Consider the following 27,270-nt stretch of genomic DNA (forward strand, 5'->3'; position numbering starts at 1 on the left):
CGAAGAAGCCGAAGGCGCCGCGCCCGAAGAAGGCGACGACGCCGTCTAAGGCGAAGGCGTCGCCCAAGAAGAAGAAGTGAAGTGAAGTAAAGTAAAGAAAGGAAAGGGGAAGGGCTGGCGCTTGACCCCGTCGTCCCCCACCCCCCTCCCCCGCGTCGTCTAGTGGCGCGCGATGGCACGGCTGCGCGCGGCCCAAAACGGCCCTTCTCAGGGCCATCAGAGGACGTCGGGAAGGCGTTGATTGTCGTGCCTGGCGCGTTGTGTTGTGTTGTTTGGGTGGCCGTGCGTGCATGCGCCGGTGTGTGTGTGTGTGTGTGTGTGTGTGGTTGGTTGATGTTTGTGTGGCGTTTCTGTATGACCCTTGTGGGTACTGTTTGCGTGCCGTGGTGGATGGATTGTGGGGCCGGTGGCGGTAGGCGGCGGCGCGCGGTAGCGGAGCGGTTGTGGCCGTTTTTTTGTTTTGTGTTTTGTATTTTGTGCGGCGGCCGACGGTTGGTTTCTCATGTTTCTGGAGACTCTGCTTGCTTTGCGGATGGCGCGTCTTGTTTTTGTGTGTGTGTGTCCTCTGTCTCTGAAAGGGAGACGTTGAGACGTGGAAGTGGCCGGCGGGAATTGGGAAGGCGCGGTGGCGCCTCGGAGACGGCGGCGGCCAGCCACCCGTGGGTGACGTCGTCCGGCTGTTTGTTTGTGTGTGTGTGTGTGTGTGTGTGTACTGAAGGGGGTGGGGTGTTGATGACGTCGAATGTGATTGTTGGCGAGAGCGGCTGTGGACGGGAGGGTGGGAATTGTGGTGGTTGTTTTAACGGGGCTAGAGAGAGAGGCTGGGCGGCAAGACCGACAAAAGTTTTGCTCGCGACGGAGAGATGTTAGTGGCCCTGAAAAGGGCCGTTTTTGTGTTGCGCGCGTGCGGTGCCGTGCCGCTTGGCGTGGATTGCGCACAGGTTGGTGTCTTCGAAGAGGCCGACGAGGTAGGCCTCGCTGGCCTCCTGCAGGGCCATGACTGCGGAGCTCTGGAAGCGCAGGTCGGTCTTGAAGTCCTGGGCGATCTCGCGCACTAGGCGCTGGAACGGCAGCTTGCGGATGAGCAGCTCTGTGCTCTTCTGGTAGCGCCTGATTTCTCGCAGGGCGACGGTGCCCGGCCTGTAGCGGTGGGGCTTCTTGACGCCGCCGGTGGCGGGCGCGCTCTTCCTCGCCGCCTTGGTGGCGAGCTGTTTGCGCGGCGCCTTTCCGCCGGTGGACTTGCGGGCCGTTTGCTTTGTGCGGGCCATAGCGGTTAGCGGTGCGTGCGGTAGCGAAGCGTCCGGTGCTGCCTTGACAACGGGCCCGCGCGGGCCCGCGCTGCGCTTATATGCCCTCGGTGCGCGTGGTGGGGGGAGGGCGGGCCAGAGTCTATATAGGGGGGCGGCGCGCGCTCACGGCGCACCGTAGCCGACTCGCTAGCGCCGGGTGAGGAGCTGCCGCTTGTGCTTTTTTTGCTTGAGGAGGAGGAAGAATGACAGGCCGCGGCAAGGGAGGAAAGGGGCTGGGGAAGGGTGGCGCCAAGCGGCACCGCAAGGTGTTGCGCGACAACATCCAGGGCATCACGAAGCCCGCCATCCGCCGCCTGGCTCGCAGGGGCGGCGTGAAGCGCATCTCTGGTCTGATCTACGAGGAGACCCGCGGAGTGCTGAAGGTGTTCCTGGAGAACGTGATCCGCGACGCGGTGACGTACACTGAGCACGCCAAGCGCAAGACTGTGACGGCCATGGACGTGGTGTACGCCCTGAAGAGGCAGGGGCGCACCCTGTACGGTTTCGGCGGTTAGGCAGGCAGCCGGTGTGCTGTGCTGTGGCCTTCCCGCGGCCGTGCCGTTGCCCGTGCTTGGTGGGAGAGACGAAAAACGGCCCTTTTCAGGGCCACCACACTGTTCGGAAATTGAAAAGTGCGAAAGGGTCTGTGTTGCCTGCCTGCCTCTGTGTTTGTTGTTGTTGTGCGCCTCTGTTGCTTTGCGTGCGTGCGTTCCGTTTGGAGATTCGACGTGACGTGTGTGTGTGATGGATGCGGGAGGGCGCGGCTGAGTCCGGTGTGTGCGTGGTTTGTTTGTGGCGCGGGCCGGGACCATCGATCGGATCAGCTGTTTGGTTTGGTTTGTGCTGTGCCTGTGTGTTTGGAGAGCGCGCGCGGCGGCCCCGCGTGTCGTCCGTCGTCGGGCCGTTACGCGCTGTGTGTGTGTCGCGCGCGCTCTTTTAATTATGAACATATTAACAATGATCACATCACATTATTGGTGTATTGATGTCGTTGTCGTTGTTTGGAACGCGACTGTGCGTGCGTGGAGGGGTGCAGAAAAAATGTGTGTGTGTGTTCGGCCACACGGGCTGTGGACAAGATGGCGGACGTGCGCCGGCGCCGGCTGCGAATGAATGACTGTGGACGTTGTTGTAAAGTGCGGCGAGGACGACGGAAACTTTGCTTTGGACGTAGGTTTGTGTGGTGGCCCTGAAAAGGGCCGATTGTTGTGAGGCGAGCCGGCAAGGCAAAGGCGCGTTTGCGTTTGCGTGCAGGGAGCACGCAAGCGCAGCGCCGCGGTCCCTGTTTAGGCCTTCTTCTCGGTCTTCTTTGGCAGCAGGACGGCCTGGATGTTGGGCAGGACACCACCCTGTGCGATGGTGACGCCCGACAAGAGCTTGTTGAGCTCCTCGTCGTTGCGGATGGCGAGCTGCAGGTGGCGCGGGATGATGCGCGTCTTCTTGTTGTCGCGGGCCGCGTTTCCGGCCAGCTCGAGCACCTCAGCCGCGAGGTACTCCATGACGGCGGCGAGGTAGACGGGCGCCCCGGCGCCGACGCGCTCGGCGTAGTTTCCCTTGCGCAGGAGGCGGTGGATTCTGCCGACCGGGAACTGGAGCCCAGCCCTGCTTGAGCGGGACTTTGACTTGCCCTTGACTTTGCCTCCCTTTCCGCGTCCGGACATGGCGTTTGGCTAGTGGCGTAAGCGTGAAACACGTAACCGTAACGGTGCGAGCCGCAGCGAGTCGAGCAGCGGAGTGCGTGCGTGTGCCGGCGGCGGCGGGGTGGGGGTCCCTTTATGGGCTCGGGTGCGGCGGCCGGTTGCGCGCGCGCCCCATTGGTCGGCGGCCGCAACAGGGCGAGCTGGTAAAGGTGCGGTGTTGCGGTAGCGGCGGGTGCCACTGTGTGGGGAGACGCTGACTAGAGCGGAGCGCTTGCTGCTTGTTGTTGTACGTTCGAGATGCCGCCCAAGACTAGCGGGAAGGCCGCCAAGAAGGCCGGCAAGGCGCAGAAGAACATTTCGAAGGGCGACAAGAAGAAGAAGCGCAAGAGGAAGGAGAGCTATGCCATCTACATCTACAAGGTGCTGAAGCAGGTGCACCCCGACACGGGCATCTCGTCGAAGGCGATGAGCATCATGAACAGCTTCGTGAACGACATTTTCGAGCGCATTGCGGCCGAGGCGTCTCGCCTGGCGCACTACAACAAGCGCTCGACCATCACGTCCCGCGAGATCCAGACGGCTGTGCGGCTCTTGCTGCCTGGCGAGCTGGCCAAGCACGCCGTGAGCGAGGGCACGAAGGCGGTGACCAAGTACACGAGCTCCAAGTAAGGAGGGGAGGTTGTTACTTCGGCTCTTGGAAGGAAGGAAGCTCCCTCCGTTGCGAGAGCGGCAAAACGGCCCTTTTCAGGGCCACCAAATTGCCTTTGCGGGAAGAGCGGAATTGTTTGTGTGTGTGTGTGTGTGTGTGTGTGTGTGTGTGTGTGAGAGGGGGGCGGCATAGCTACCCGGTTTGGTTGTGGTTGCGAGGCAGCTGGTGGTGTGGTCTCGAATGTGGTTGTGGTTACTGGGGTACGGCCGCGAGGGTTTGGTTGCCGCCGGTGTGACGTGGAATGCGTGCACGAGTCCTGGCGTGGTTGTTTGTCGACACATAGATAGATAGATAGATAGATAGATAGATAGATAGGAGGTGTTGGTGCTGTCTGTGGCGCTGATTCATTTCTTTGTCTCCGTCTGCCCGGTTAGTCACGTGACTGCAATTGAAAGTCCTCGCGATTGATTGATTGTTGGCTGTCACCGTTACGGCCGTCTGCGGGTGTCTGTTGTCACATCATACATGATGGCGAGGGTGAAATGTTGTGTTGCCGTCGACTATTCCCTTTGCTGTACGGCGCGTTGGTGTGTTGGTTGACGTTTTAAATGGACGTGTCGTACTATCATGCATATCCATTACGATGTCGCCAAGAAATGTACGGGCGGGTGGGGTAGGCGACACGCACGGTTGCCCTTGATTTGTGATGATAGCCGTTTCTTGCAGTTTGACTGATGATTGATTGGACTGTTGTGCGCACGCACGTCATTCAAGGTGCACGTGTGTTCGGTTGAGTACAGTAAGCGTGAGGCTATGGGCGTACACGCGTTTCGTTGGTCTGTGTCCCCCGGTGTGAAATGGCAGGTGTGTCGGTGATGTGATCCGATCCGGCGGCTCTGAGTAACTGTCAATATCGGCGCGATACACCGGCGTCATGGCAACGTGTCGGTGTGAACACCAGTCGCACTGTGGCACCGTCGGCGCCGCGAACGGTGACGAAAGGCTGACCTTTGATCGGTCGAGTGTCGTGTCTGGGCAGAACGTGTGGAATGAGCAAAACTGTTGGGGACGGAAACAATGGTGGAGGAGGGGAACGGAAAGTAATAAAACAAACAAACAAAATGGAGAAGCAATCACCGGAAAACGAAGCAGGGAAAAACGGAGAGGCGCTGTCTATAGCAGCGGAACGTTCCCGTGCATTGCAGCCGCACTGAGAGGCGTTTACGGCGCGGCTGCAAGTGTCGGCCGTGGCGACGGCTGAATTGCATTGCCTTCCCGGATGAAAAAAAAAGCGTTCGCCGACATGGCTCGGAGGAGGAATCTATGAGAATGCCTTGCCCTTGCCTGCCGTTTCGTGTGCCCTCCTGTTGTGTACGCTGTTGTTGTCCGGTGTAGCGAAGGGTGTGTATGTAGGGGTGGGTGGGTGTGTGTGTGTGTGTTTAGAAGGTCGATAGCTGCCGTCACGGCAGTCAAAGGTGTCGCGAAAAAGTGTGTTAGCCGTGGTTGGTTGGTTGGTTTGTGTGTTTTAAAGAGAAGGGACGAGAGAGAGAGAGAGAGTGAAAGTAGGTGGAGAGAGAGTGCGTTGCGTGTTGCCTAACTGCGTCCGCGAATATGGCAGTAGTTGGTGGTGGGCGTGCCCTTGCATGTGGCCCGGAAGGCGTGTCCGTTTCGCGGTAGTGGCACCGCTGCTGGCATATTCGGGAGATGGGAGGGGGCGCGAAAGGAGAAAGGAGACGCGGAGGCTTTAAAGACGGGGAGGGCGCGTGTGGGTGGCTCGCGCTGCGCTCGGCGGTTGTGTTTGTGCAACAAATGTGTTGCCGGGAGGGGACCGTTGTTGTGGTGCGGTTGTAGCCGCAGACGCGGCCGGCAGTGAACGTGAGACGACGGGTGCGGGCCGGGGCGGCGCATGTCGCCGGTGCCATGCCTTTTAAGAGCCGCGCGGTCGGGGGTGTGCGCACCGTGTGTCGTGTTGCGAGACGGCAGCATTTGTGCTGCGTGGCGTGGCGTGGCGTGGCGTGGCGTGGCGTGGCGTGGCGTGGCGTGGCGTGGGGGCGAGGAGAGCGAGCCGCGCGGTGTGCTTGGGCGCCGGAGAATGGCACACTGCGCCTGCCCGTTGAGGAGGCCGATGGCCGTGGTGTGGTGGAAATGGAGCGCGTCGGACGTGCACCAATGGGAAAGAGAAACAAAGCGGCGACAACGAACGAAAGGGGGAGGGAGGCCATTGTGTCACATGCGGCGGTGGGAGGAAAAAGAAAAAACAAAAACAAAACAAAAAAAAAAAACAAGAAACAAAGACGTAAGAAAGAGGAGAAACAACAAGGACAATGAGTCGTGCGTTCGCGAGGGGGGTGCGCGTGTCACTCCGGTACGCGCAGTGCGGGAATAGAGGCAGCGTCGGCACGGAGAAGCAAGCAAGCAAGCAAGCAAGGAAGGAAGGAAGGAAGGAAGGACGCACGCGCGCTGCGGCGTTTGGCGCGGTTTGCGGCTGGCGCCTTTGGTGGCAACGGCCAGGACAAGCAGCGGTGTATGGTGGTGTGCGGGGCGGACAGGGGCGGCGGCGGTGGTGGCCTGGGAGGAGGCGAGGCGAGGCGGCGCCGACGGTGGCGTGTGGTACGGCGAAAACGGGACGGACGGCGGATGTTGGAGAGGCGCCGCGCACGCAGACACATGGAAGGAAGGAACGAACGAACGCAAGGGAACAAATGGAGGGGGCGAATGTGGAGATGCGGGCAGGCGGTGGTGTTTGTGGGCATGTGGTGGGGAGAAGGGCGGGGGCGGGAGGACAGAGGCGAGGCGACTGCTTGCGTGCTCGCCCGCTCGCTCGCGTGTCTTTTGTTTTTGTGTTTGTGTTTCCATCGTTTGGTCGCCTTGGAGCCTGTCGGTCCCGTCCGTGTGTGGCCACGCTTCGGGCGCGTGTATGTTTGTACGTTTCGTTTGTTCGTCTTCTGCAGCAGAGGCGGTGCGCGGCAGTGGGAACGCCTGCCTGGCGGCTGGGACGGCCAGCAAATGCGGTTGGATGGGCGGCCACAGCACCGCACCTGTGCCCAAGGAGGCGACGCTGGCGGCGGGGCCCCCTCGGATGCGGCCGGCTGGGGCTGTGTGCGCTGCCGCCGCCGCCGCCGCTGCTGCTGGTGCAGCAGCAACGACGACGAACAACGAGTAAGCAAGAAGAGGACGAAGCGGATGGCTGGTGGGTGAGTGCATTTAGGCGGTCGACAAGGCAGTGCGTGATGTGGCGTTGTGACGGGGGTTTGCTCACGTGGCCTCGTTGTGTCGATGCGCAGGAAGATGAGATGCGGGCAGACGCAGACGCGTACAGAGAGACGAGCCCGGTCTGCAGCAGGATGTGGGGCGCGGCGCGCCGAGTGCAGAGCAGCGCGCGCCGCCTGGGCCGGGCTGGGCCCGCCCGGCGGCGGGCCGCGCTGTTGTCGCGGACGTGAGCGCCCCCTGGCGGGTGGTCGGAGGCGGCGCGGTGGACGTGTGTCCGGTTGGCCAGTGCACATTGCGAGTGGCTGGCTGGCGGTCGGCGGCGAGACGGGAGAGGAGGTATGTGTCGCGGGCGCCTTTGCTGCGCTGCGTCGTTGCGTGCCTGGGCGTGCGCCTGTCGACTGTGTGTGACTGTGTTGGGCGTTGTGCCACGTACGTGTGTGCTCGGCCGAAGGCGTCGGAAGAAAAAGAGAGAGAGAGACGGGCGGGGAAAGTGGGTCGGTGTGCGTGCGTCGCCCGTGATGCGATGATGTCGCGTCATGTCTTGTCTTTGCGAAACGGCTGCCGAGAGGTGTGTGGTGGCGAGCGGGAATGTGCGTTTGGTGGTTGCCGGCCGGCCGGCTGTTGTTGGTGGTTCCTCCTGTGGTTGTTTGTGCTGCTTTGATGGCAACGTGGAAGGACGCCGGTTTCCGTGCCTTGCGTGTGGTTGTGTCGACGGTGACTGGTTGGGGGTGTGCGCCGATGCACGTGCCATCATGTTGTCATGTTTGGGTCGTGAGTGTGTTTTTTGGCTGTGTTGTTGTGTACGGGAAGGGGGGGAGAGGCGGCGGCGGCGGGTGATAGTGCGTGCAGTAGTGCCGTTGCGACGGGCGTCGGGTGGAGCCGTGCGTAGTGGCGGTGGCGGAAAGGTGTAGGTTGCGGGAAGCGAGCCCGTCGCGTGTCGTTGTCGTCGTCGTCGTCGTCGTCGTCGACGGGGTCGCGTGCGCTGTGAATCGAGAGTGGCGGGAAAGGAGCAGCGTGCCGCTGTGTCGTGGTCGTTAGCAGAGGCCTGTGCTTGTCCGTTTGTTTTCTGTCGGACGCTTGGTGCGAGTTGTTTGTTTTGTTGCCGCCGCCGCGGTTGTTTTTGTTTGTCGGCTGTGCTGTGTCGGTGGGTCGGCGAGCTGTTTTGCGGTGCGTGAATGTGTTGGTGCAAAAGTGGCGGCGGCGTCATGGCTGCGACCGCGACGAGCCGCGGGCGCGCCATTGATGATGTTGAACACAGAGCGGCTGTGTGCAATGGGAGGCCTTGTGTACGGGTAGCGGTGTTGTCGTACGTGCATCCGGCCCGGTGCGGAAAGCGCCGTTGCGGTTGCGGGGTTGCCTCTGGTCGCGACGTGTGGTGCTCGGCTTTGTGGGTTTTGTGGTGCCCGTTTGGCCGGTGGGTGGTGTTTTTTGTGTGTTTTTGTTTTTGTTTTTTTTTTGTTGTGTGTGTGTGTGTGTGTGTGTGTGTGGTCGGTCTCTTTGGCGCTCGGTATATATCTGCCTCCTGCTCGGTCTTGCGGCGGTTTTGTCGACGTCGTCTGTAGTTTTTTTGCGGCTTGCCGACGACCGACCGACCGACCGACCGACCGACCGAACTACGACCTACCTGTGACAGCTACGTGTGGCGCCCGAAGGTGAACGTAACGTGACCTCGGCGCCCTTAGCCTAACCTAAGATGTCCGGCCGTAAGGTAGGTGCGGCCACCTGACGCCTCACGTCCGAACGCTTAACCTAACTTTGACGCCTAACCTAACTTTAACCCTTAACCTAACCCACGTCCAACCAACGTAACCTAACCTAACCCAAGCGACGCCAACCCTAACCTAAGGTGTTGTACAGTGCGAATGTCGAAGGCATGTTATAGTCGTAGGTGGAGAGCACTGCACGCAACAAGCGGCTACACGGGTAGCAGGGGTTGTGTGGCGTGGGCTGGGCGGTTTGTGTTAGGTTAGATGGCCTTGGGCAAGTACAGAAAGGGGGCAACAGCAGCCTCAACGGGTGCGGGGACCAAGCAGCAATCGGTATTGTTTGTCAACTGTCGAAGCTGCGTTGGTACAGTACCGGAACCGCAAGCGCTGACAGAGAAAGCACCGAAGCTCTGCAATCGTTATAAGGTACAGAAAGCTGGCTGACGCCAGGGATAAATTCTGCCGAAATTGTCACAAAGGTACGGACGGTGTTTTAGAAAGGCTCGATTGCATGCAACCGGTGGTGGTGTGTTCGTCGCTGTTTAGTAGTGGTTTTGATCCTGTAGTGAAGTAGAAGTGGGTGGTTCCTGTGAAATATTGTGGGTGGAGGTTACACTCAACAACCGAGCTAGGTTTAATAATAATTGGCTCCTTTGACCGACCTCCCGACGCAGCAGCATTAGTGGCAGAACAACGGAGAGACGGATTTGGAAACACATTTCACATACATTTTCCTCAGCATGTTAGGGTCTTAGGTGGAGATTTCAATGTACCCGATATAGACTGGGACACTCAGATGATGTTCAGGACGGGTGGTTGGGGGACAGAGAGCATCGAGTGACATTATACTGAGTGCACTGTCCGAAAAGTACCTCGAGCAAAATGAACAGAGAACCGACTCGTGGAGATGACATCGTGGACCTACTGATGACAAACAGACCCGAACGTGTTTCGACTCTGTATGTGCAGAACAGGGACGCAGTGATCATAAGGCCGTTGCAGGGAGGACGGTGTATCTGTTTGGCTAGCAAGAGTAATAGAAGGCAGATTTCCAGACGACCTGACAGATGAAAACGCAAATGCCTGTTCCGACACTGACAATGTTGAGTGTTCATGGAGAAAGTGCAAGGCAATGGTAAAAATGCGTTTTTAGACAGGTACGTGCCGAGTGTAGAACTGTGAGGGATGGGAAAAAAAACCCACCGTGGTATACTACTACAACAACAACAACGTTAGGAAACTATTGCGAAAGCAAAGAGAGCTTCACCCAAAGTTTAAAACGCAGCCAAAATCCTCCGAGACAAACGGGAAGCTAAACGATGTCAAAGTGAGCGTAAGGAGGGCTATGCGTGAAGCGTTCAGTGAATTCGAAAGTAGAACAAACCCTATGTACCGACCGACGTTGACAGAAAATGCTAGGACGTTGCGGTCTTGCGTTGAATCGGTAAGTGGCTCGAAACAGCATATCCAGACACTCCGGCATGGCGATGGCATTGAAACAGAGGATGACACGCGTAAAGCTGTGGTGAAATACCTAAGCACCTGTTTCCAAAGCTGTTTCACAGAGGACGGACCGCACTCTGCAGTTCCGTCTTCTAAATGCTCGCACGAACGAGAAACTGGCTGACATCGAAGTAAGTGTCCAAGGAGGAATGGGAAAGTCCGCCGGACCCGACGGGATTACCAATTCGCGATTCCTACACAGGGTACGCGAAACAACCTGCCCCCCTCCTAACAGCCGTGTACCGCAAGTCTCTGGAGAGGAAGGGAGGGTTCCAAATGATTGGAAAAGAGCACAGGTAGTCCCAGTCGTCGAGCAGATGCGCAAAACCATAGACCCATATCTCTGACGTCGATGTGTTGTAGAACATGTTGTTTGCTCGAGTATCATGTCGTTTGTGGAAACTCCAGAGTCTACTATGTAGGAATCAACATGGATTCCGGAAACAGCGATCGTGTGTGAGACCCGGCTCGCTTTATTTGCCCATGAGACCCAGAAAGCTCCCAGGTGGATGCCATTGTCCTTGACGTCCGGAAGGCGTTCGAGACAGCTCCGCACCGTCGCCTGATCAACGACGTAAGAGTCTACAGAATATCAGACCAACTGTGTGGCTGGATTGAAGAGATGTCAGCAGACGGAACACAGCATGTTGTTATCGATGGAGAGACAGACGTCTACAGACGTTAAAGTAACCCCTGGCGTGCCACGGGGGAGTGTTATGGGACCATTGCTTTTTCACAATTCACATCATATAAATGACCTAGTAGATAGTGGCGGACGTTCCATGCGTCGTTTCGCGGATGATGCTGTATGTAGTATACAGAGAGGTTGCAGGACGATCGGCAGCGGATAGGCACCCGGTGCAGGGGGAGTGGCAACTGTCCCCTTAACATAGACAAATGTAATGTATTGCGAATATACAGAAAGAAGGATCCTTTACTGTGTGATTGATTATATGATAGCGGGACAAACACTGGTAGCTGTGACGTCTGTAAAATATGTATCTGGGAGTAGGCGTGCGGAATGATTTGGAAGTGGAATGATGATCAGATAAAAGTAAATTGTTGGTAAGGCGGGTACCAGGTTGAGATGCATTGGGAGAATGCTTAGCAAAAACAAAAAAATGTAGTCCATCAACAAAGGAGGTGGCTTACAGAAACACGCGTTCGACCGACCCATACGTGAGTGTTGCCCACCAGTGTGGGACCCGTAGCAGGTCGGGTTGACGGAGGAAGATAGAGAAAGATCCAACGTTTTCGTCACAGGGGTATGTGGTAACCGTGATAGCGTTACGGAGATGGCTAAGTGGCAGACTCTGCAAGGGAGGCGCCCTGCATCGCGGTGTAGCTTGCTCGCCAGGTTTTTCTCGAGAGGGTGCGTTTCCGGATGAGGTATCGAACATATTGCTTCCCCGTACGTATATACCTCCCGAGGAGATCCCGAATGTAACAGTAGAGAGATTCGAGCGCGCACGGAGGCTTTCAGACAGTCGTTCTTCCCGCGTAACATACGCGACTGGAACGGCAAAGGGTGGTAATGACAGTGGCACGTAAAGTGCCCTCCGCCACACACCGTTGGGTGGCTTGCGGCGTACAAATGTAGGAGGTCGGCTGTCGTGTGTGCTTGAAGGCAGATGCGGTGTGTCTGTCGTTGCGGACGGCGGTCAGCCCCCCTCGCGTAAGCGGCGAGGGGCGGCGGCGCTCGGTTGGCCGGTGCCGATGTTGCGCAGGCGGCGCCCGTTTTCTTTGCGGCGGGCAATTTTGTGAGAAACGGGCGCGAATGTTGGCGGGCGAGGTGGCCCGACGGCTGCGGGCCGATCGGGAAACGGTGGGAGGGCGATGGGGCGGCGGAGGTGCGTTTGCACGGCCGGCATCGCCGCACGCCTCCGCTTGTGTGGCTGTGGCGGCGGCCGCGCTGGCCGGGCTGGCGCGGCGACGGTGTGGCAGTTTTGCCGAAGGTTTGGCCATTGTGGCGGGTCGTCGGCTGGGGCTGTGGGGGCGGCATGTGGGCGGGGGCGGCGATTCTCGGCGGGCCGAGCCAGGCTGTAGCGCGCGGTAGCTGCAGTTTGGCCGTGGTTTGCGGCGCTGCCGTGGCGACTGGTTGGCGACTGTGGTGTGGCCGTGTGTAGCCCCATCCTCGGTGGTTTGAACGGCGCGGGTGGTTGCGGCGCAGGTTTGGGGCTGGTCCGCACAGGCTGTCGGACGTTGGGCGGTAGCAAGCGCGGGAGGCGCGGCGCGGCGGCGCGCAGAGTGGCGGCCGCTCTCTCGGCCGTCCGCGCCCGCCCGCGACACTGGCTGGGCCTGGCGGCGCGGCGGCTATTCTCTGCCGCCGTGCTTGCCGCCTGCCGCTCTCGCTCTCGCTCTCGTGTGCGTACGCGCGTCGTCCGTCGAAATAATGGCAGATCAGGCGGCTACGAACGAGACTGCTGCGGCACCCGCCGCCACCGGCACGACGAAGAAGGCCAAGTCTGCGGCGTCTGCGAAGAAGCCGCGCGCCAAGCCTGCGCACCCGCGCACCTCTGAGATGGTGACGGCCGCCATCAAGAGTCTGAAGGAGCGCGGCGGCTCGTCGCTGCAGGCGATCAAGAAGTACATTGCCGCGCACTACAAGCTGGACGCGGAGAAGCTGGCGCCCTTTATCAAGAAGTACCTCAAGTCGGCCGTCGTGGCTGGCGAGCTGGTGCAGACGAAGGGGAAGGGCGCGTCCGGCTCTTTCAAGCTTGCCGGCGCCGGCGGCGGGGCGGCCGAGGGCGGCAAGGCCCGTGCCGGCGGTGCGAAGAAGAAGCGCGCCGCTCCGGCCAGCAAGGAGAAGAAGGGCGCCCGTGCGGCCGGCGCAAAGAAGGCTGGTGGCGTGAAGGCGGCGACCGGTCGGAAGGCGGGCGCCGCCAAGAAGGCGTCTGCGGCGTCGGCGGCTCCCGCGGGTGCGAAGAAGGCGGCTGCGGCCAAGCCGGCCAAGGCCAAGTCGCCGTCGAAGGCGAAGAAGGCCGCCAAGGTTCCGACGAAGAAGCCGAAGGCGCCGCGCCCGAAGAAGGCGACGACGCCGTCTAAGGCGAAGGCGTCGCCCAAGAAGAAGAAGTGAAGTGAAGTAAAGTAAAGAAAGGAAAGGGGAAGGGCTGGCGCTTGACCCCGTCGTCCCCCACCCCCCTCCCCCGCGTCGTCTAGTGGCGCGCGATGGCACGGCTGCGCGCGGCCCAAAACGGCCCTTCTCAGGGCCATCAGAGGACGTCGGGAAGGCGTTGATTGTCGTGCCTGGCGCGTTGTGTTGTGTTGTTTGGGTGGCCGTGCGTGCATGCGCCGGTGTGTGTGTGTGTGTGTGTGTGTGTGTGGTTGGTTGATGTTTGTGTGGCGTTTCTGTATGACCCTTGTGGGTACTGTTTGCGTGCCGTGGTGGATGGATTGTGGGGCCGGTGGCGGTAGGCGGCGGCGCGCGGTAGCGGAGCGGTTGTGGCCGTTTTTTTGTTTTGTGTTTTGTATTTTGTGCGGCGGCCGACGGTTGGTTTCTCATGTTTCTGGAGACTCTGCTTGCTTTGCGGATGGCGCGTCTTGTTTTTGTGTGTGTGTGTCCTCTGTCTCTGAAAGGGAGACGTTGAGACGTGGAAGTGGCCGGCGGGAATTGGGAAGGCGCGGTGGCGCCTCGGAGACGGCGGCGGCCAGCCACCCGTGGGTGACGTCGTCCGGCTGTTTGTTTGTGTGTGTGTGTGTGTGTGTGTGTACTGAAGGGGGTGGGGTGTTGATGACGTCGAATGTGATTGTTGGCGAGAGCGGCTGTGGACGGGAGGGTGGGAATTGTGGTGGTTGTTTTAACGGGGCTAGAGAGAGAGGCTGGGCGGCAAGACCGACAAAAGTTTTGCTCGCGACGGAGAGATGTTAGTGGCCCTGAAAAGGGCCGTTTTTGTGTTGCGCGCGTGCGGTGCCGTGCCGCGGCTAAGCGGTTTAGGCGCGCTCGCCGCGGATGCGGCGCGCGAGCTGGATGTCCTTGGGCATGATGGTGACGCGCTTGGCGTGGATTGCGCACAGGTTGGTGTCTTCGAAGAGGCCGACGAGGTAGGCCTCGCTGGCCTCCTGCAGGGCCATGACTGCGGAGCTCTGGAAGCGCAGGTCGGTCTTGAAGTCCTGGGCGATCTCGCGCACTAGGCGCTGGAACGGCAGCTTGCGGATGAGCAGCTCTGTGCTCTTCTGGTAGCGCCTGATTTCTCGCAGGGCGACGGTGCCCGGCCTGTAGCGGTGGGGCTTCTTGACGCCGCCGGTGGCGGGCGCGCTCTTCCTCGCCGCCTTGGTGGCGAGCTGTTTGCGCGGCGCCTTTCCGCCGGTGGACTTGCGGGCCGTTTGCTTTGTGCGGGCCATAGCGGTTAGCGGTGCGTGCGGTAGCGAAGCGTCCGGTGCTGCCTTGACAACGGGCCCGCGCGGGCCCGCGCTGCGCTTATATGCCCTCGGTGCGCGTGGTGGGGGGAGGGCGGGCCAGAGTCTATATAGGGGGGCGGCGCGCGCTCACGGCGCACCGTAGCCGACTCGCTAGCGCCGGGTGAGGAGCTGCCGCTTGTGCTTTTTTTGCTTGAGGAGGAGGAAGAATGACAGGCCGCGGCAAGGGAGGAAAGGGGCTGGGGAAGGGTGGCGCCAAGCGGCACCGCAAGGTGTTGCGCGACAACATCCAGGGCATCACGAAGCCCGCCATCCGCCGCCTGGCTCGCAGGGGCGGCGTGAAGCGCATCTCTGGTCTGATCTACGAGGAGACCCGCGGAGTGCTGAAGGTGTTCCTGGAGAACGTGATCCGCGACGCGGTGACGTACACTGAGCACGCCAAGCGCAAGACTGTGACGGCCATGGACGTGGTGTACGCCCTGAAGAGGCAGGGGCGCACCCTGTACGGTTTCGGCGGTTAGGCAGGCAGCCGGTGTGCTGTGCTGTGGCCTTCCCGCGGCCGTGCCGTTGCCCGTGCTTGGTGGGAGAGACGAAAAACGGCCCTTTTCAGGGCCACCACACTGTTCGGAAATTGAAAAGTGCGAAAGGGTCTGTGTTGCCTGCCTGCCTCTGTGTTTGTTGTTGTTGTGCGCCTCTGTTGCTTTGCGTGCGTGCGTTCCGTTTGGAGATTCGACGTGACGTGTGTGTGTGATGGATGCGGGAGGGCGCGGCTGAGTCCGGTGTGTGCGTGGTTTGTTTGTGGCGCGGGCCGGGACCATCGATCGGATCAGCTGTTTGGTTTGGTTTGTGCTGTGCCTGTGTGTTTGGAGAGCGCGCGCGGCGGCCCCGCGTGTCGTCCGTCGTCGGGCCGTTACGCGCTGTGTGTGTGTCGCGCGCGCTCTTTTAATTATGAACATATTAACAATGATCACATCACATTATTGGTGTATTGATGTCGTTGTCGTTGTTTGGAACGCGACTGTGCGTGCGTGGAGGGGTGCAGAAAAAATGTGTGTGTGTGTTCGGCCACACGGGCTGTGGACAAGATGGCGGACGTGCGCCGGCGCCGGCTGCGAATGAATGACTGTGGACGTTGTTGTAAAGTGCGGCGAGGACGACGGAAACTTTGCTTTGGACGTAGGTTTGTGTGGTGGCCCTGAAAAGGGCCGATTGTTGTGAGGCGAGCCGGCAAGGCAAAGGCGCGTTTGCGTTTGCGTGCAGGGAGCACGCAAGCGCAGCGCCGCGGTCCCTGTTTAGGCCTTCTTCTCGGTCTTCTTTGGCAGCAGGACGGCCTGGATGTTGGGCAGGACACCACCCTGTGCGATGGTGACGCCCGACAAGAGCTTGTTGAGCTCCTCGTCGTTGCGGATGGCGAGCTGCAGGTGGCGCGGGATGATGCGCGTCTTCTTGTTGTCGCGGGCCGCGTTTCCGGCCAGCTCGAGCACCTCAGCCGCGAGGTACTCCATGACGGCGGCGAGGTAGACGGGCGCCCCGGCGCCGACGCGCTCGGCGTAGTTTCCCTTGCGCAGGAGGCGGTGGATTCTGCCGACCGGGAACTGGAGCCCAGCCCTGCTTGAGCGGGACTTTGACTTGCCCTTGACTTTGCCTCCCTTTCCGCGTCCGGACATGGCGTTTGGCTAGTGGCGTAAGCGTGAAACACGTAACCGTAACGGTGCGAGCCGCAGCGAGTCGAGCAGCGGAGTGCGTGCGTGTGCCGGCGGCGGCGGGGTGGGGGTCCCTTTATGGGCTCGGGTGCGGCGGCCGGTTGCGCGCGCGCCCCATTGGTCGGCGGCCGCAACAGGGCGAGCTGGTAAAGGTGCGGTGTTGCGGTAGCGGCGGGTGCCACTGTGTGGGGAGACGCTGACTAGAGCGGAGCGCTTGCTGCTTGTTGTTGTACGTTCGAGATGCCGCCCAAGACTAGCGGGAAGGCCGCCAAGAAGGCCGGCAAGGCGCAGAAGAACATTTCGAAGGGCGACAAGAAGAAGAAGCGCAAGAGGAAGGAGAGCTATGCCATCTACATCTACAAGGTGCTGAAGCAGGTGCACCCCGACACGGGCATCTCGTCGAAGGCGATGAGCATCATGAACAGCTTCGTGAACGACATTTTCGAGCGCATTGCGGCCGAGGCGTCTCGCCTGGCGCACTACAACAAGCGCTCGACCATCACGTCCCGCGAGATCCAGACGGCTGTGCGGCTCTTGCTGCCTGGCGAGCTGGCCAAGCACGCCGTGAGCGAGGGCACGAAGGCGGTGACCAAGTACACGAGCTCCAAGTAAGGAGGGGAGGTTGTTACTTCGGCTCTTGGAAGGAAGGAAGCTCCCTCCGTTGCGAGAGCGGCAAAACGGCCCTTTTCAGGGCCACCAAATTGCCTTTGCGGGAAGAGCGGAATTGTTTGTGTGTGTGTGTGTGTGTGTGTGTGTGTGTGTGTGTGAGAGGGGGGCGGCATAGCTACCCGGTTTGGTTGTGGTTGCGAGGCAGCTGGTGGTGTGGTCTCGAATGTGGTTGTGGTTACTGGGGTACGGCCGCGAGGGTTTGGTTGCCGCCGGTGTGACGTGGAATGCGTGCACGAGTCCTGGCGTGGTTGTTTGTCGACACATAGATAGATAGATAGATAGATAGATAGATAGATAGGAGGTGTTGGTGCTGTCTGTGGCGCTGATTCATTTCTTTGTCTCCGTCTGCCCGGTTAGTCACGTGACTGCAATTGAAAGTCCTCGCGATTGATTGATTGTTGGCTGTCACCGTTACGGCCGTCTGCGGGTGTCTGTTGTCACATCATACATGATGGCGAGGGTGAAATGTTGTGTTGCCGTCGACTATTCCCTTTGCTGTACGGCGCGTTGGTGTGTTGGTTGACGTTTTAAATGGACGTGTCGTACTATCATGCATATCCATTACGATGTCGCCAAGAAATGTACGGGCGGGTGGGGTAGGCGACACGCACGGTTGCCCTTGATTTGTGATGATAGCCGTTTCTTGCAGTTTGACTGATGATTGATTGGACTGTTGTGCGCACGCACGTCATTCAAGGTGCACGTGTGTTCGGTTGAGTACAGTAAGCGTGAGGCTATGGGCGTACACGCGTTTCGTTGGTCTGTGTCCCCCGGTGTGAAATGGCAGGTGTGTCGGTGATGTGATCCGATCCGGCGGCTCTGAGTAACTGTCAATATCGGCGCGATACACCGGCGTCATGGCAACGTGTCGGTGTGAACACCAGTCGCACTGTGGCACCGTCGGCGCCGCGAACGGTGACGAAAGGCTGACCTTTGATCGGTCGAGTGTCGTGTCTGGGCAGAACGTGTGGAATGAGCAAAACTGTTGGGGACGGAAACAATGGTGGAGGAGGGGAACGGAAAGTAATAAAACAAACAAACAAAATGGAGAAGCAATCACCGGAAAACGAAGCAGGGAAAAACGGAGAGGCGCTGTCTATAGCAGCGGAACGTTCCCGTGCATTGCAGCCGCACTGAGAGGCGTTTACGGCGCGGCTGCAAGTGTCGGCCGTGGCGACGGCTGAATTGCATTGCCTTCCCGGATGAAAAAAAAAGCGTTCGCCGACATGGCTCGGAGGAGGAATCTATGAGAATGCCTTGCCCTTGCCTGCCGTTTCGTGTGCCCTCCTGTTGTGTACGCTGTTGTTGTCCGGTGTAGCGAAGGGTGTGTATGTAGGGGTGGGTGGGTGTGTGTGTGTGTGTTTAGAAGGTCGATAGCTGCCGTCACGGCAGTCAAAGGTGTCGCGAAAAAGTGTGTTAGCCGTGGTTGGTTGGTTGGTTTGTGTGTTTTAAAGAGAAGGGACGAGAGAGAGAGAGAGAGTGAAAGTAGGTGGAGAGAGAGTGCGTTGCGTGTTGCCTAACTGCGTCCGCGAATATGGCAGTAGTTGGTGGTGGGCGTGCCCTTGCATGTGGCCCGGAAGGCGTGTCCGTTTCGCGGTAGTGGCACCGCTGCTGGCATATTCGGGAGATGGGAGGGGGCGCGAAAGGAGAAAGGAGACGCGGAGGCTTTAAAGACGGGGAGGGCGCGTGTGGGTGGCTCGCGCTGCGCTCGGCGGTTGTGTTTGTGCAACAAATGTGTTGCCGGGAGGGGACCGTTGTTGTGGTGCGGTTGTAGCCGCAGACGCGGCCGGCAGTGAACGTGAGACGACGGGTGCGGGCCGGGGCGGCGCATGTCGCCGGTGCCATGCCTTTTAAGAGCCGCGCGGTCGGGGGTGTGCGCACCGTGTGTCGTGTTGCGAGACGGCAGCATTTGTGCTGCGTGGCGTGGCGTGGCGTGGCGTGGCGTGGCGTGGCGTGGCGTGGCGTGGCGTGGGGGCGAGGAGAGCGAGCCGCGCGGTGTGCTTGGGCGCCGGAGAATGGCACACTGCGCCTGCCCGTTGAGGAGGCCGATGGCCGTGGTGTGGTGGAAATGGAGCGCGTCGGACGTGCACCAATGGGAAAGAGAAACAAAGCGGCGACAACGAACGAAAGGGGGAGGGAGGCCATTGTGTCACATGCGGCGGTGGGAGGAAAAAGAAAAAACAAAAACAAAACAAAAAAAAAAAACAAGAAACAAAGACGTAAGAAAGAGGAGAAACAACAAGGACAATGAGTCGTGCGTTCGCGAGGGGGGTGCGCGTGTCACTCCGGTACGCGCAGTGCGGGAATAGAGGCAGCGTCGGCACGGAGAAGCAAGCAAGCAAGCAAGCAAGGAAGGAAGGAAGGAAGGAAGGACGCACGCGCGCTGCGGCGTTTGGCGCGGTTTGCGGCTGGCGCCTTTGGTGGCAACGGCCAGGACAAGCAGCGGTGTATGGTGGTGTGCGGGGCGGACAGGGGCGGCGGCGGTGGTGGCCTGGGAGGAGGGAGGAGGCGAGGCGAGGCGGCGCCGACGGTGGCGTGTGGTACGGCGAAAACGGGACGGACGGCGGATGTTGGAGAGGCGCCGCGCACGCAGACACATGGAAGGAAGGAACGAACGAACGCAAGGGAACAAATGGAGGGGGCGAATGTGGAGATGCGGGCAGGCGGTGGTGTTTGTGGGCATGTGGTGGGGAGAAGGGCGGGGGCGGGAGGACAGAGGCGAGGCGACTGCTTGCGTGCTCGCCCGCTCGCTCGCGTGTCTTTTGTTTTTGTGTTTGTGTTTCCATCGTTTGGTCGCCTTGGAGCCTGTCGGTCCCGTCCGTGTGTGGCCACGCTTCGGGCGCGTGTATGTTTGTACGTTTCGTTTGTTCGTCTTCTGCAGCAGAGGCGGTGCGCGGCAGTGGGAACGCCTGCCTGGCGGCTGGGACGGCCAGCAAATGCGGTTGGATGGGCGGCCACAGCACCGCACCTGTGCCCAAGGAGGCGACGCTGGCGGCGGGGCCCCCTCGGATGCGGCCGGCTGGGGCTGTGTGCGCTGCCGCCGCCGCCGCCGCTGCTGCTGGTGCAGCAGCAACGACGACGAACAACGAGTAAGCAAGAAGAGGACGAAGCGGATGGCTGGTGGGTGAGTGCATTTAGGCGGTCGACAAGGCAGTGCGTGATGTGGCGTTGTGACGGGGGTTTGCTCACGTGGCCTCGTTGTGTCGATGCGCAGGAAGATGAGATGCGGGCAGACGCAGACGCGTACAGAGAGACGAGCCCGGTCTGCAGCAGGATGTGGGGCGCGGCGCGCCGAGTGCAGAGCAGCGCGCGCCGCCTGGGCCGGGCTGGGCCCGCCCGGCGGCGGGCCGCGCTGTTGTCGCGGACGTGAGCGCCCCCTGGCGGGTGGTCGGAGGCGGCGCGGTGGACGTGTGTCCGGTTGGCCAGTGCACATTGCGAGTGGCTGGCTGGCGGTCGGCGGCGAGACGGGAGAGGAGGTATGTGTCGCGGGCGCCTTTGCTGCGCTGCGTCGTTGCGTGCCTGGGCGTGCGCCTGTCGACTGTGTGTGACTGTGTTGGGCGTTGTGCCACGTACGTGTGTGCTCGGCCGAAGGCGTCGGAAGAAAAAGAGAGAGAGAGACGGGCGGGGAAAGTGGGTCGGTGTGCGTGCGTCGCCCGTGATGCGATGATGTCGCGTCATGTCTTGTCTTTGCGAAACGGCTGCCGAGAGGTGTGTGGTGGCGAGCGGGAATGTGCGTTTGGTGGTTGCCGGCCGGCCGGCTGTTGTTGGTGGTTCCTCCTGTGGTTGTTTGTGCTGCTTTGATGGCAACGTGGAAGGACGCCGGTTTCCGTGCCTTGCGTGTGGTTGTGTCGACGGTGACTGGTTGGGGGTGTGCGCCGATGCACGTGCCATCATGTTGTCATGTTTGGGTCGTGAGTGTGTTTTTTGGCTGTGTTGTTGTGTACGGGAAGGGGGGGAGAGGCGGCGGCGGCGGGTGATAGTGCGTGCAGTAGTGCCGTTGCGACGGGCGTCGGGTGGAGCCGTGCGTAGTGGCGGTGGCGGAAAGGTGTAGGTTGCGGGAAGCGAGCCCGTCGCGTGTCGTTGTCGTCGTCGTCGTCGTCGTCGACGGGGTCGCGTGCGCTGTGAATCGAGAGTGGCGGGAAAGGAGCAGCGTGCCGCTGTGTCGTGGTCGTTAGCAGAGGCCTGTGCTTGTCCGTTTGTTTTCTGTCGGACGCTTGGTGCGAGTTGTTTGTTTTGTTGCCGCCGCCGCGGTTGTTTTTGTTTGTCGGCTGTGCTGTGTCGGTGGGTCGGCGAGCTGTTTTGCGGTGCGTGAATGTGTTGGTGCAAAAGTGGCGGCGGCGTCATGGCTGCGACCGCGACGAGCCGCGGGCGCGCCATTGATGATGTTGAACACAGAGCGGCTGTGTGCAATGGGAGGCCTTGTGTACGGGTAGCGGTGTTGTCGTACGTGCATCCGGCCCGGTGCGGAAAGCGCCGTTGCGGTTGCGGGGTTGCCTCTGGTCGCGACGTGTGGTGCTCGGCTTTGTGGGTTTTGTGGTGCCCGTTTGGCCGGTGGGTGGTGTTTTTTGTGTGTTTTTGTTTTTGTTTTTTTTTTGTTGTGTGTGTGTGTGTGTGTGTGTGGTCGGTCTCTTTGGCGCTCGGTATATATCTGCCTCCTGCTCGGTCTTGCGGCGGTTTTGTCGACGTCGTCTGTAGTTTTTTTGCGGCTTGCCGACGACCGACCGACCGACCGACCGACCGACCGACCGACCGAACTACGACCTACCTGTGACAGCTACGTGTGGCGCCCGAAGGTGAACGTAACGTGACCTCGGCGCCCTTAGCCTAACCTAAGATGTCCGGCCGTAAGGTAGGTGCGGCCACCTGACGCCTCACGTCCGAACGCTTAACCTAACTTTGACGCCTAACCTAACTTTAACCCTTAACCTAACCCACGTCCAACCAACGTAACCTAACCTAACCCAAGCGACGCCAACCCTAACCTAAGGTGTTGTACAGTGCGAATGTCGAAGGCATGTTATAGTCGTAGGTGGAGAGCACTGCACGCAACAAGCGGCTACACGGGTAGCAGGGGTTGTGTGGCGTGGGCTGGGCGGTTTGTGTTAGGTTAGATGGCCTTGGGCAAGTACAGAAAGGGGGCAACAGCAGCCTCAACGGGTGCGGGGACCAAGCAGCAATCGGTATTGTTTGTCAACTGTCGAAGCTGCGTTGGTACAGTACCGGAACCGCAAGCGCTGACAGAGAAAGCACCGAAGCTCTGCAATCGTTATAAGGTACAGAAAGCTGGCTGACGCCAGGGATAAATTCTGCCGAAATTGTCACAAAGGTACGGACGGTGTTTTAGAAAGGCTCGATTGCATGCAACCGGTGGTGGTGTGTTCGTCGCTGTTTAGTAGTGGTTTTGATCCTGTAGTGAAGTAGAAGTGGGTGGTTCCTGTGAAATATTGTGGGTGGAGGTTACACTCAACAACCGAGCTAGGTTTAATAATAATTGGCTCCTTTGACCGACCTCCCGACGCAGCAGCATTAGTGGCAGAACAACGGAGAGACGGATTTGGAAACACATTTCACATACATTTTCCTCAGCATGTTAGGGTCTTAGGTGGAGATTTCAATGTACCCGATATAGACTGGGACACTCAGATGATGTTCAGGACGGGTGGTTGGGGGACAGAGAGCATCGAGTGACATTATACTGAGTGCACTGTCCGAAAAGTACCTCGAGCAAAATGAACAGAGAACCGACTCGTGGAGATGACATCGTGGACCTACTGATGACAAACAGACCCGAACGTGTTTCGACTCTGTATGTGCAGAACAGGGACGCAGTGATCATAAGGCCGTTGCAGGGAGGACGGTGTATCTGTTTGGCTAGCAAGAGTAATAGAAGGCAGATTTCCAGACGACCTGACAGATGAAAACGCAAATGCCTGTTCCGACACTGACAATGTTGAGTGTTCATGGAGAAAGTGCAAGGCAATGGTAAAAATGCGTTTTTAGACAGGTACGTGCCGAGTGTAGAACTGTGAGGGATGGGAAAAAAAACCCACCGTGGTATACTACTACAACAACAACAACGTTAGGAAACTATTGCGAAAGCAAAGAGAGCTTCACCCAAAGTTTAAAACGCAGCCAAAATCCTCCGAGACAAACGGGAAGCTAAACGATGTCAAAGTGAGCGTAAGGAGGGCTATGCGTGAAGCGTTCAGTGAATTCGAAAGTAGAACAAACCCTATGTACCGACCGACGTTGACAGAAAATGCTAGGACGTTGCGGTCTTGCGTTGAATCGGTAAGTGGCTCGAAACAGCATATCCAGACACTCCGGCATGGCGATGGCATTGAAACAGAGGATGACACGCGTAAAGCTGTGGTGAAATACCTAAGCACCTGTTTCCAAAGCTGTTTCACAGAGGACGGACCGCACTCTGCAGTTCCGTCTTCTAAATGCTCGCACGAACGAGAAACTGGCTGACATCGAAGTAAGTGTCCAAGGAGGAATGGGAAAGTCCGCCGGACCCGACGGGATTACCAATTCGCGATTCCTACACAGGGTACGCGAAACAACCTGCCCCCCTCCTAACAGCCGTGTACCGCAAGTCTCTGGAGAGGAAGGGAGGGTTCCAAATGATTGGAAAAGAGCACAGGTAGTCCCAGTCGTCGAGCAGATGCGCAAAACCATAGACCCATATCTCTGACGTCGATGTGTTGTAGAACATGTTGTTTGCTCGAGTATCATGTCGTTTGTGGAAACTCCAGAGTCTACTATGTAGGAATCAACATGGATTCCGGAAACAGCGATCGTGTGTGAGACCCGGCTCGCTTTATTTGCCCATGAGACCCAGAAAGCTCCCAGGTGGATGCCATTGTCCTTGACGTCCGGAAGGCGTTCGAGACAGCTCCGCACCGTCGCCTGATCAACGACGTAAGAGTCTACAGAATATCAGACCAACTGTGTGGCTGGATTGAAGAGATGTCAGCAGACGGAACACAGCATGTTGTTATCGATGGAGAGACAGACGTCTACAGACGTTAAAGTAACCCCTGGCGTGCCACGGGGGAGTGTTATGGGACCATTGCTTTTTCACAATTCACATCATATAAATGACCTAGTAGATAGTGGCGGACGTTCCATGCGTCGTTTCGCGGATGATGCTGTATGTAGTATACAGAGAGGTTGCAGGACGATCGGCAGCGGATAGGCACCCGGTGCAGGGGGAGTGGCAACTGTCCCCTTAACATAGACAAATGTAATGTATTGCGAATATACAGAAAGAAGGATCCTTTACTGTGTGATTGATTATATGATAGCGGGACAAACACTGGTAGCTGTGACGTCTGTAAAATATGTATCTGGGAGTAGGCGTGCGGAATGATTTGGAAGTGGAATGATGATCAGATAAAAGTAAATTGTTGGTAAGGCGGGTACCAGGTTGAGATGCATTGGGAGAATGCTTAGCAAAAACAAAAAAATGTAGTCCATCAACAAAGGAGGTGGCTTACAGAAACACGCGTTCGACCGACCCATACGTGAGTGTTGCCCACCAGTGTGGGACCCGTAGCAGGTCGGGTTGACGGAGGAAGATAGAGAAAGATCCAACGTTTTCGTCACAGGGGTATGTGGTAACCGTGATAGCGTTACGGAGATGGCTAAGTGGCAGACTCTGCAAGGGAGGCGCCCTGCATCGCGGTGTAGCTTGCTCGCCAGGTTTTTCTCGAGAGGGTGCGTTTCCGGATGAGGTATCGAACATATTGCTTCCCCGTACGTATATACCTCCCGAGGAGATCCCGAATGTAACAGTAGAGAGATTCGAGCGCGCACGGAGGCTTTCAGACAGTCGTTCTTCCCGCGTAACATACGCGACTGGAACGGCAAAGGGTGGTAATGACAGTGGCACGTAAAGTGCCCTCCGCCACACACCGTTGGGTGGCTTGCGGCGTACAAATGTAGGAGGTCGGCTGTCGTGTGTGCTTGAAGGCAGATGCGGTGTGTCTGTCGTTGCGGACGGCGGTCAGCCCCCCTCGCGTAAGCGGCGAGGGGCGGCGGCGCTCGGTTGGCCGGTGCCGATGTTGCGCAGGCGGCGCCCGTTTTCTTTGCGGCGGGCAATTTTGTGAGAAACGGGCGCGAATGTTGGCGGGCGAGGTGGCCCGACGGCTGCGGGCCGATCGGGAAACGGTGGGAGGGCGATGGGGCGGCGGAGGTGCGTTTGCACGGCCGGCATCGCCGCACGCCTCCGCTTGTGTGGCTGTGGCGGCGGCCGCGCTGGCCGGGCTGGCGCGGCGACGGTGTGGCAGTTTTGCCGAAGGTTTGGCCATTGTGGCGGGTCGTCGGCTGGGGCTGTGGGGGCGGCATGTGGGCGGGGGCGGCGATTCTCGGCGGGCCGAGCCAGGCTGTAGCGCGCGGTAGCTGCAGTTTGGCCGTGGTTTGCGGCGCTGCCGTGGCGACTGGTTGGCGACTGTGGTGTGGCCGTGTGTAGCCCCATCCTCGGTGGTTTGAACGGCGCGGGTGGTTGCGGCGCAGGTTTGGGGCTGGTCCGCACAGGCTGTCGGACGTTGGGCGGTAGCAAGCGCGGGAGGCGCGGCGCGGCGGCGCGCAGAGTGGCGGCCGCTCTCTCGGCCGTCCGCGCCCGCCCGCGACACTGGCTGGGCCTGGCGGCGCGGCGGCTATTCTCTGCCGCCGTGCTTGCCGCCTGCCGCTCTCGCTCTCGCTCTCGTGTGCGTACGCGCGTCGTCCGTCGAAATAATGGCAGATCAGGCGGCTACGAACGAGACTGCTGCGGCACCCGCCGCCACCGGCACGACGAAGAAGGCCAAGTCTGCGGCGTCTGCGAAGAAGCCGCGCGCCAAGCCTGCGCACCCGCGCACCTCTGAGATGGTGACGGCCGCCATCAAGAGTCTGAAGGAGCGCGGCGGCTCGTCGCTGCAGGCGATCAAGAAGTACATTGCCGCGCACTACAAGCTGGACGCGGAGAAGCTGGCGCCCTTTATCAAGAAGTACCTCAAGTCGGCCGTCGTGGCTGGCGAGCTGGTGCAGACGAAGGGGAAGGGCGCGTCCGGCTCTTTCAAGCTTGCCGGCGCCGGCGGCGGGGCGGCCGAGGGCGGCAAGGCCCGTGCCGGCGGTGCGAAGAAGAAGCGCGCCGCTCCGGCCAGCAAGGAGAAGAAGGGCGCCCGTGCGGCCGGCGCAAAGAAGGCTGGTGGCGTGAAGGCGGCGACCGGTCGGAAGGCGGGCGCCGCCAAGAAGGCGTCTGCGGCGTCGGCGGCTCCCGCGGGTGCGAAGAAGGCGGCTGCGGCCAAGCCGGCCAAGGCCAAGTCGCCGTCGAAGGCGAAGAAGGCCGCCAAGGTTCCGACGAAGAAGCCGAAGGCGCCGCGCCCGAAGAAGGCGACGACGCCGTCTAAGGCGAAGGCGTCGCCCAAGAAGAAGAAGTGAAGTGAAGTAAAGTAAAGAAAGGAAAGGGGAAGGGCTGGCGCTTGACCCCGTCGTCCCCCACCCCCCTCCCCCGCGTCGTCTAGTGGCGCGCGATGGCACGGCTGCGCGCGGCCCAAAACGGCCCTTCTCAGGGCCATCAGAGGACGTCGGGAAGGCGTTGATTGTCGTGCCTGGCGCGTTGTGTTGTGTTGTTTGGGTGGCCGTGCGTGCATGCGCCGGTGTGTGTGTGTGTGTGTGTGTGTGGTTGGTTGATGTTTGTGTGGCGTTTCTGTATGACCCTTGTGGGTACTGTTTGCGTGCCGTGGTGGATGGATTGTGGGGCCGGTGGCGGTAGGCGGCGGCGCGCGGTAGCGGAGCGGTTGTGGCCGTTTTTTTGTTTTGTGTTTTGTATTTTGTGCGGCGGCCGACGGTTGGTTTCTCATGTTTCTGGAGACTCTGCTTGCTTTGCGGATGGCGCGTCTTGTTTTTGTGTGTGTGTGTCCTCTGTCTCTGAAAGGGAGACGTTGAGACGTGGAAGTGGCCGGCGGGAATTGGGAAGGCGCGGTGGCGCCTCGGAGACGGCGGCGGCCAGCCACCCGTGGGTGACGTCGTCCGGCTGTTTGTTTGTGTGTGTGTGTGTGTGTGTGTGTACTGAAGGGGGTGGGGTGTTGATGACGTCGAATGTGATTGTTGGCGAGAGCGGCTGTGGACGGGAGGGTGGGAATTGTGGTGGTTGTTTTAACGGGGCTAGAGAGAGAGGCTGGGCGGCAAGACCGACAAAAGTTTTGCTCGCGACGGAGAGATGTTAGTGGCCCTGAAAAGGGCCGTTTTTGTGTTGCGCGCGTGCGGTGCCGTGCCGCGGCTAAGCGGTTTAGGCGCGCTCGCCGCGGATGCGGCGCGCGAGCTGGATGTCCTTGGGCATGATGGTGACGCGCTTGGCGTGGATTGCGCACAGGTTGGTGTCTTCGAAGAGGCCGACGAGGTAGGCCTCGCTGGCCTCCTGCAGGGCCATGACTGCGGAGCTCTGGAAGCGCAGGTCGGTCTTGAAGTCCTGGGCGATCTCGCGCACTAGGCGCTGGAACGGCAGCTTGCGGATGAGCAGCTCTGTGCTCTTCTGGTAGCGCCTGATTTCTCGCAGGG

At 59.7% G+C, this 27,270-nt stretch overlaps 1 protein-coding gene across 1 annotated transcript in view; it reads left to right on the forward strand.

The window, feature by feature from the left end:
* The window catches only part of LOC126228265 (uncharacterized), a gene marked incomplete at its 3' end in the record, with an annotated part of 56,333 nt that overhangs the window by 23,529 nt on the left and 5,534 nt on the right, over window positions 1-27,270 (forward strand). Inside the window, exons 4-5 of the mRNA XM_049942276.1 lie at window positions 6,530-6,677; window positions 19,607-19,752. Of these exons, the coding sequence (XP_049798233.1) occupies window positions 6,530-6,677; window positions 19,607-19,752 (294 nt within the window). The remainder of the gene's footprint in view (window positions 1-6,529; window positions 6,678-19,606; window positions 19,753-27,270) is intronic.

The sequence above is a fragment of the Schistocerca nitens genome, unplaced genomic scaffold (assembly GCF_023898315.1).
Source record: "Schistocerca nitens isolate TAMUIC-IGC-003100 unplaced genomic scaffold, iqSchNite1.1 HiC_scaffold_353, whole genome shotgun sequence".
In the NCBI taxonomy this organism is placed as follows: Eukaryota; Metazoa; Arthropoda; class Insecta; order Orthoptera; family Acrididae; genus Schistocerca; species Schistocerca nitens.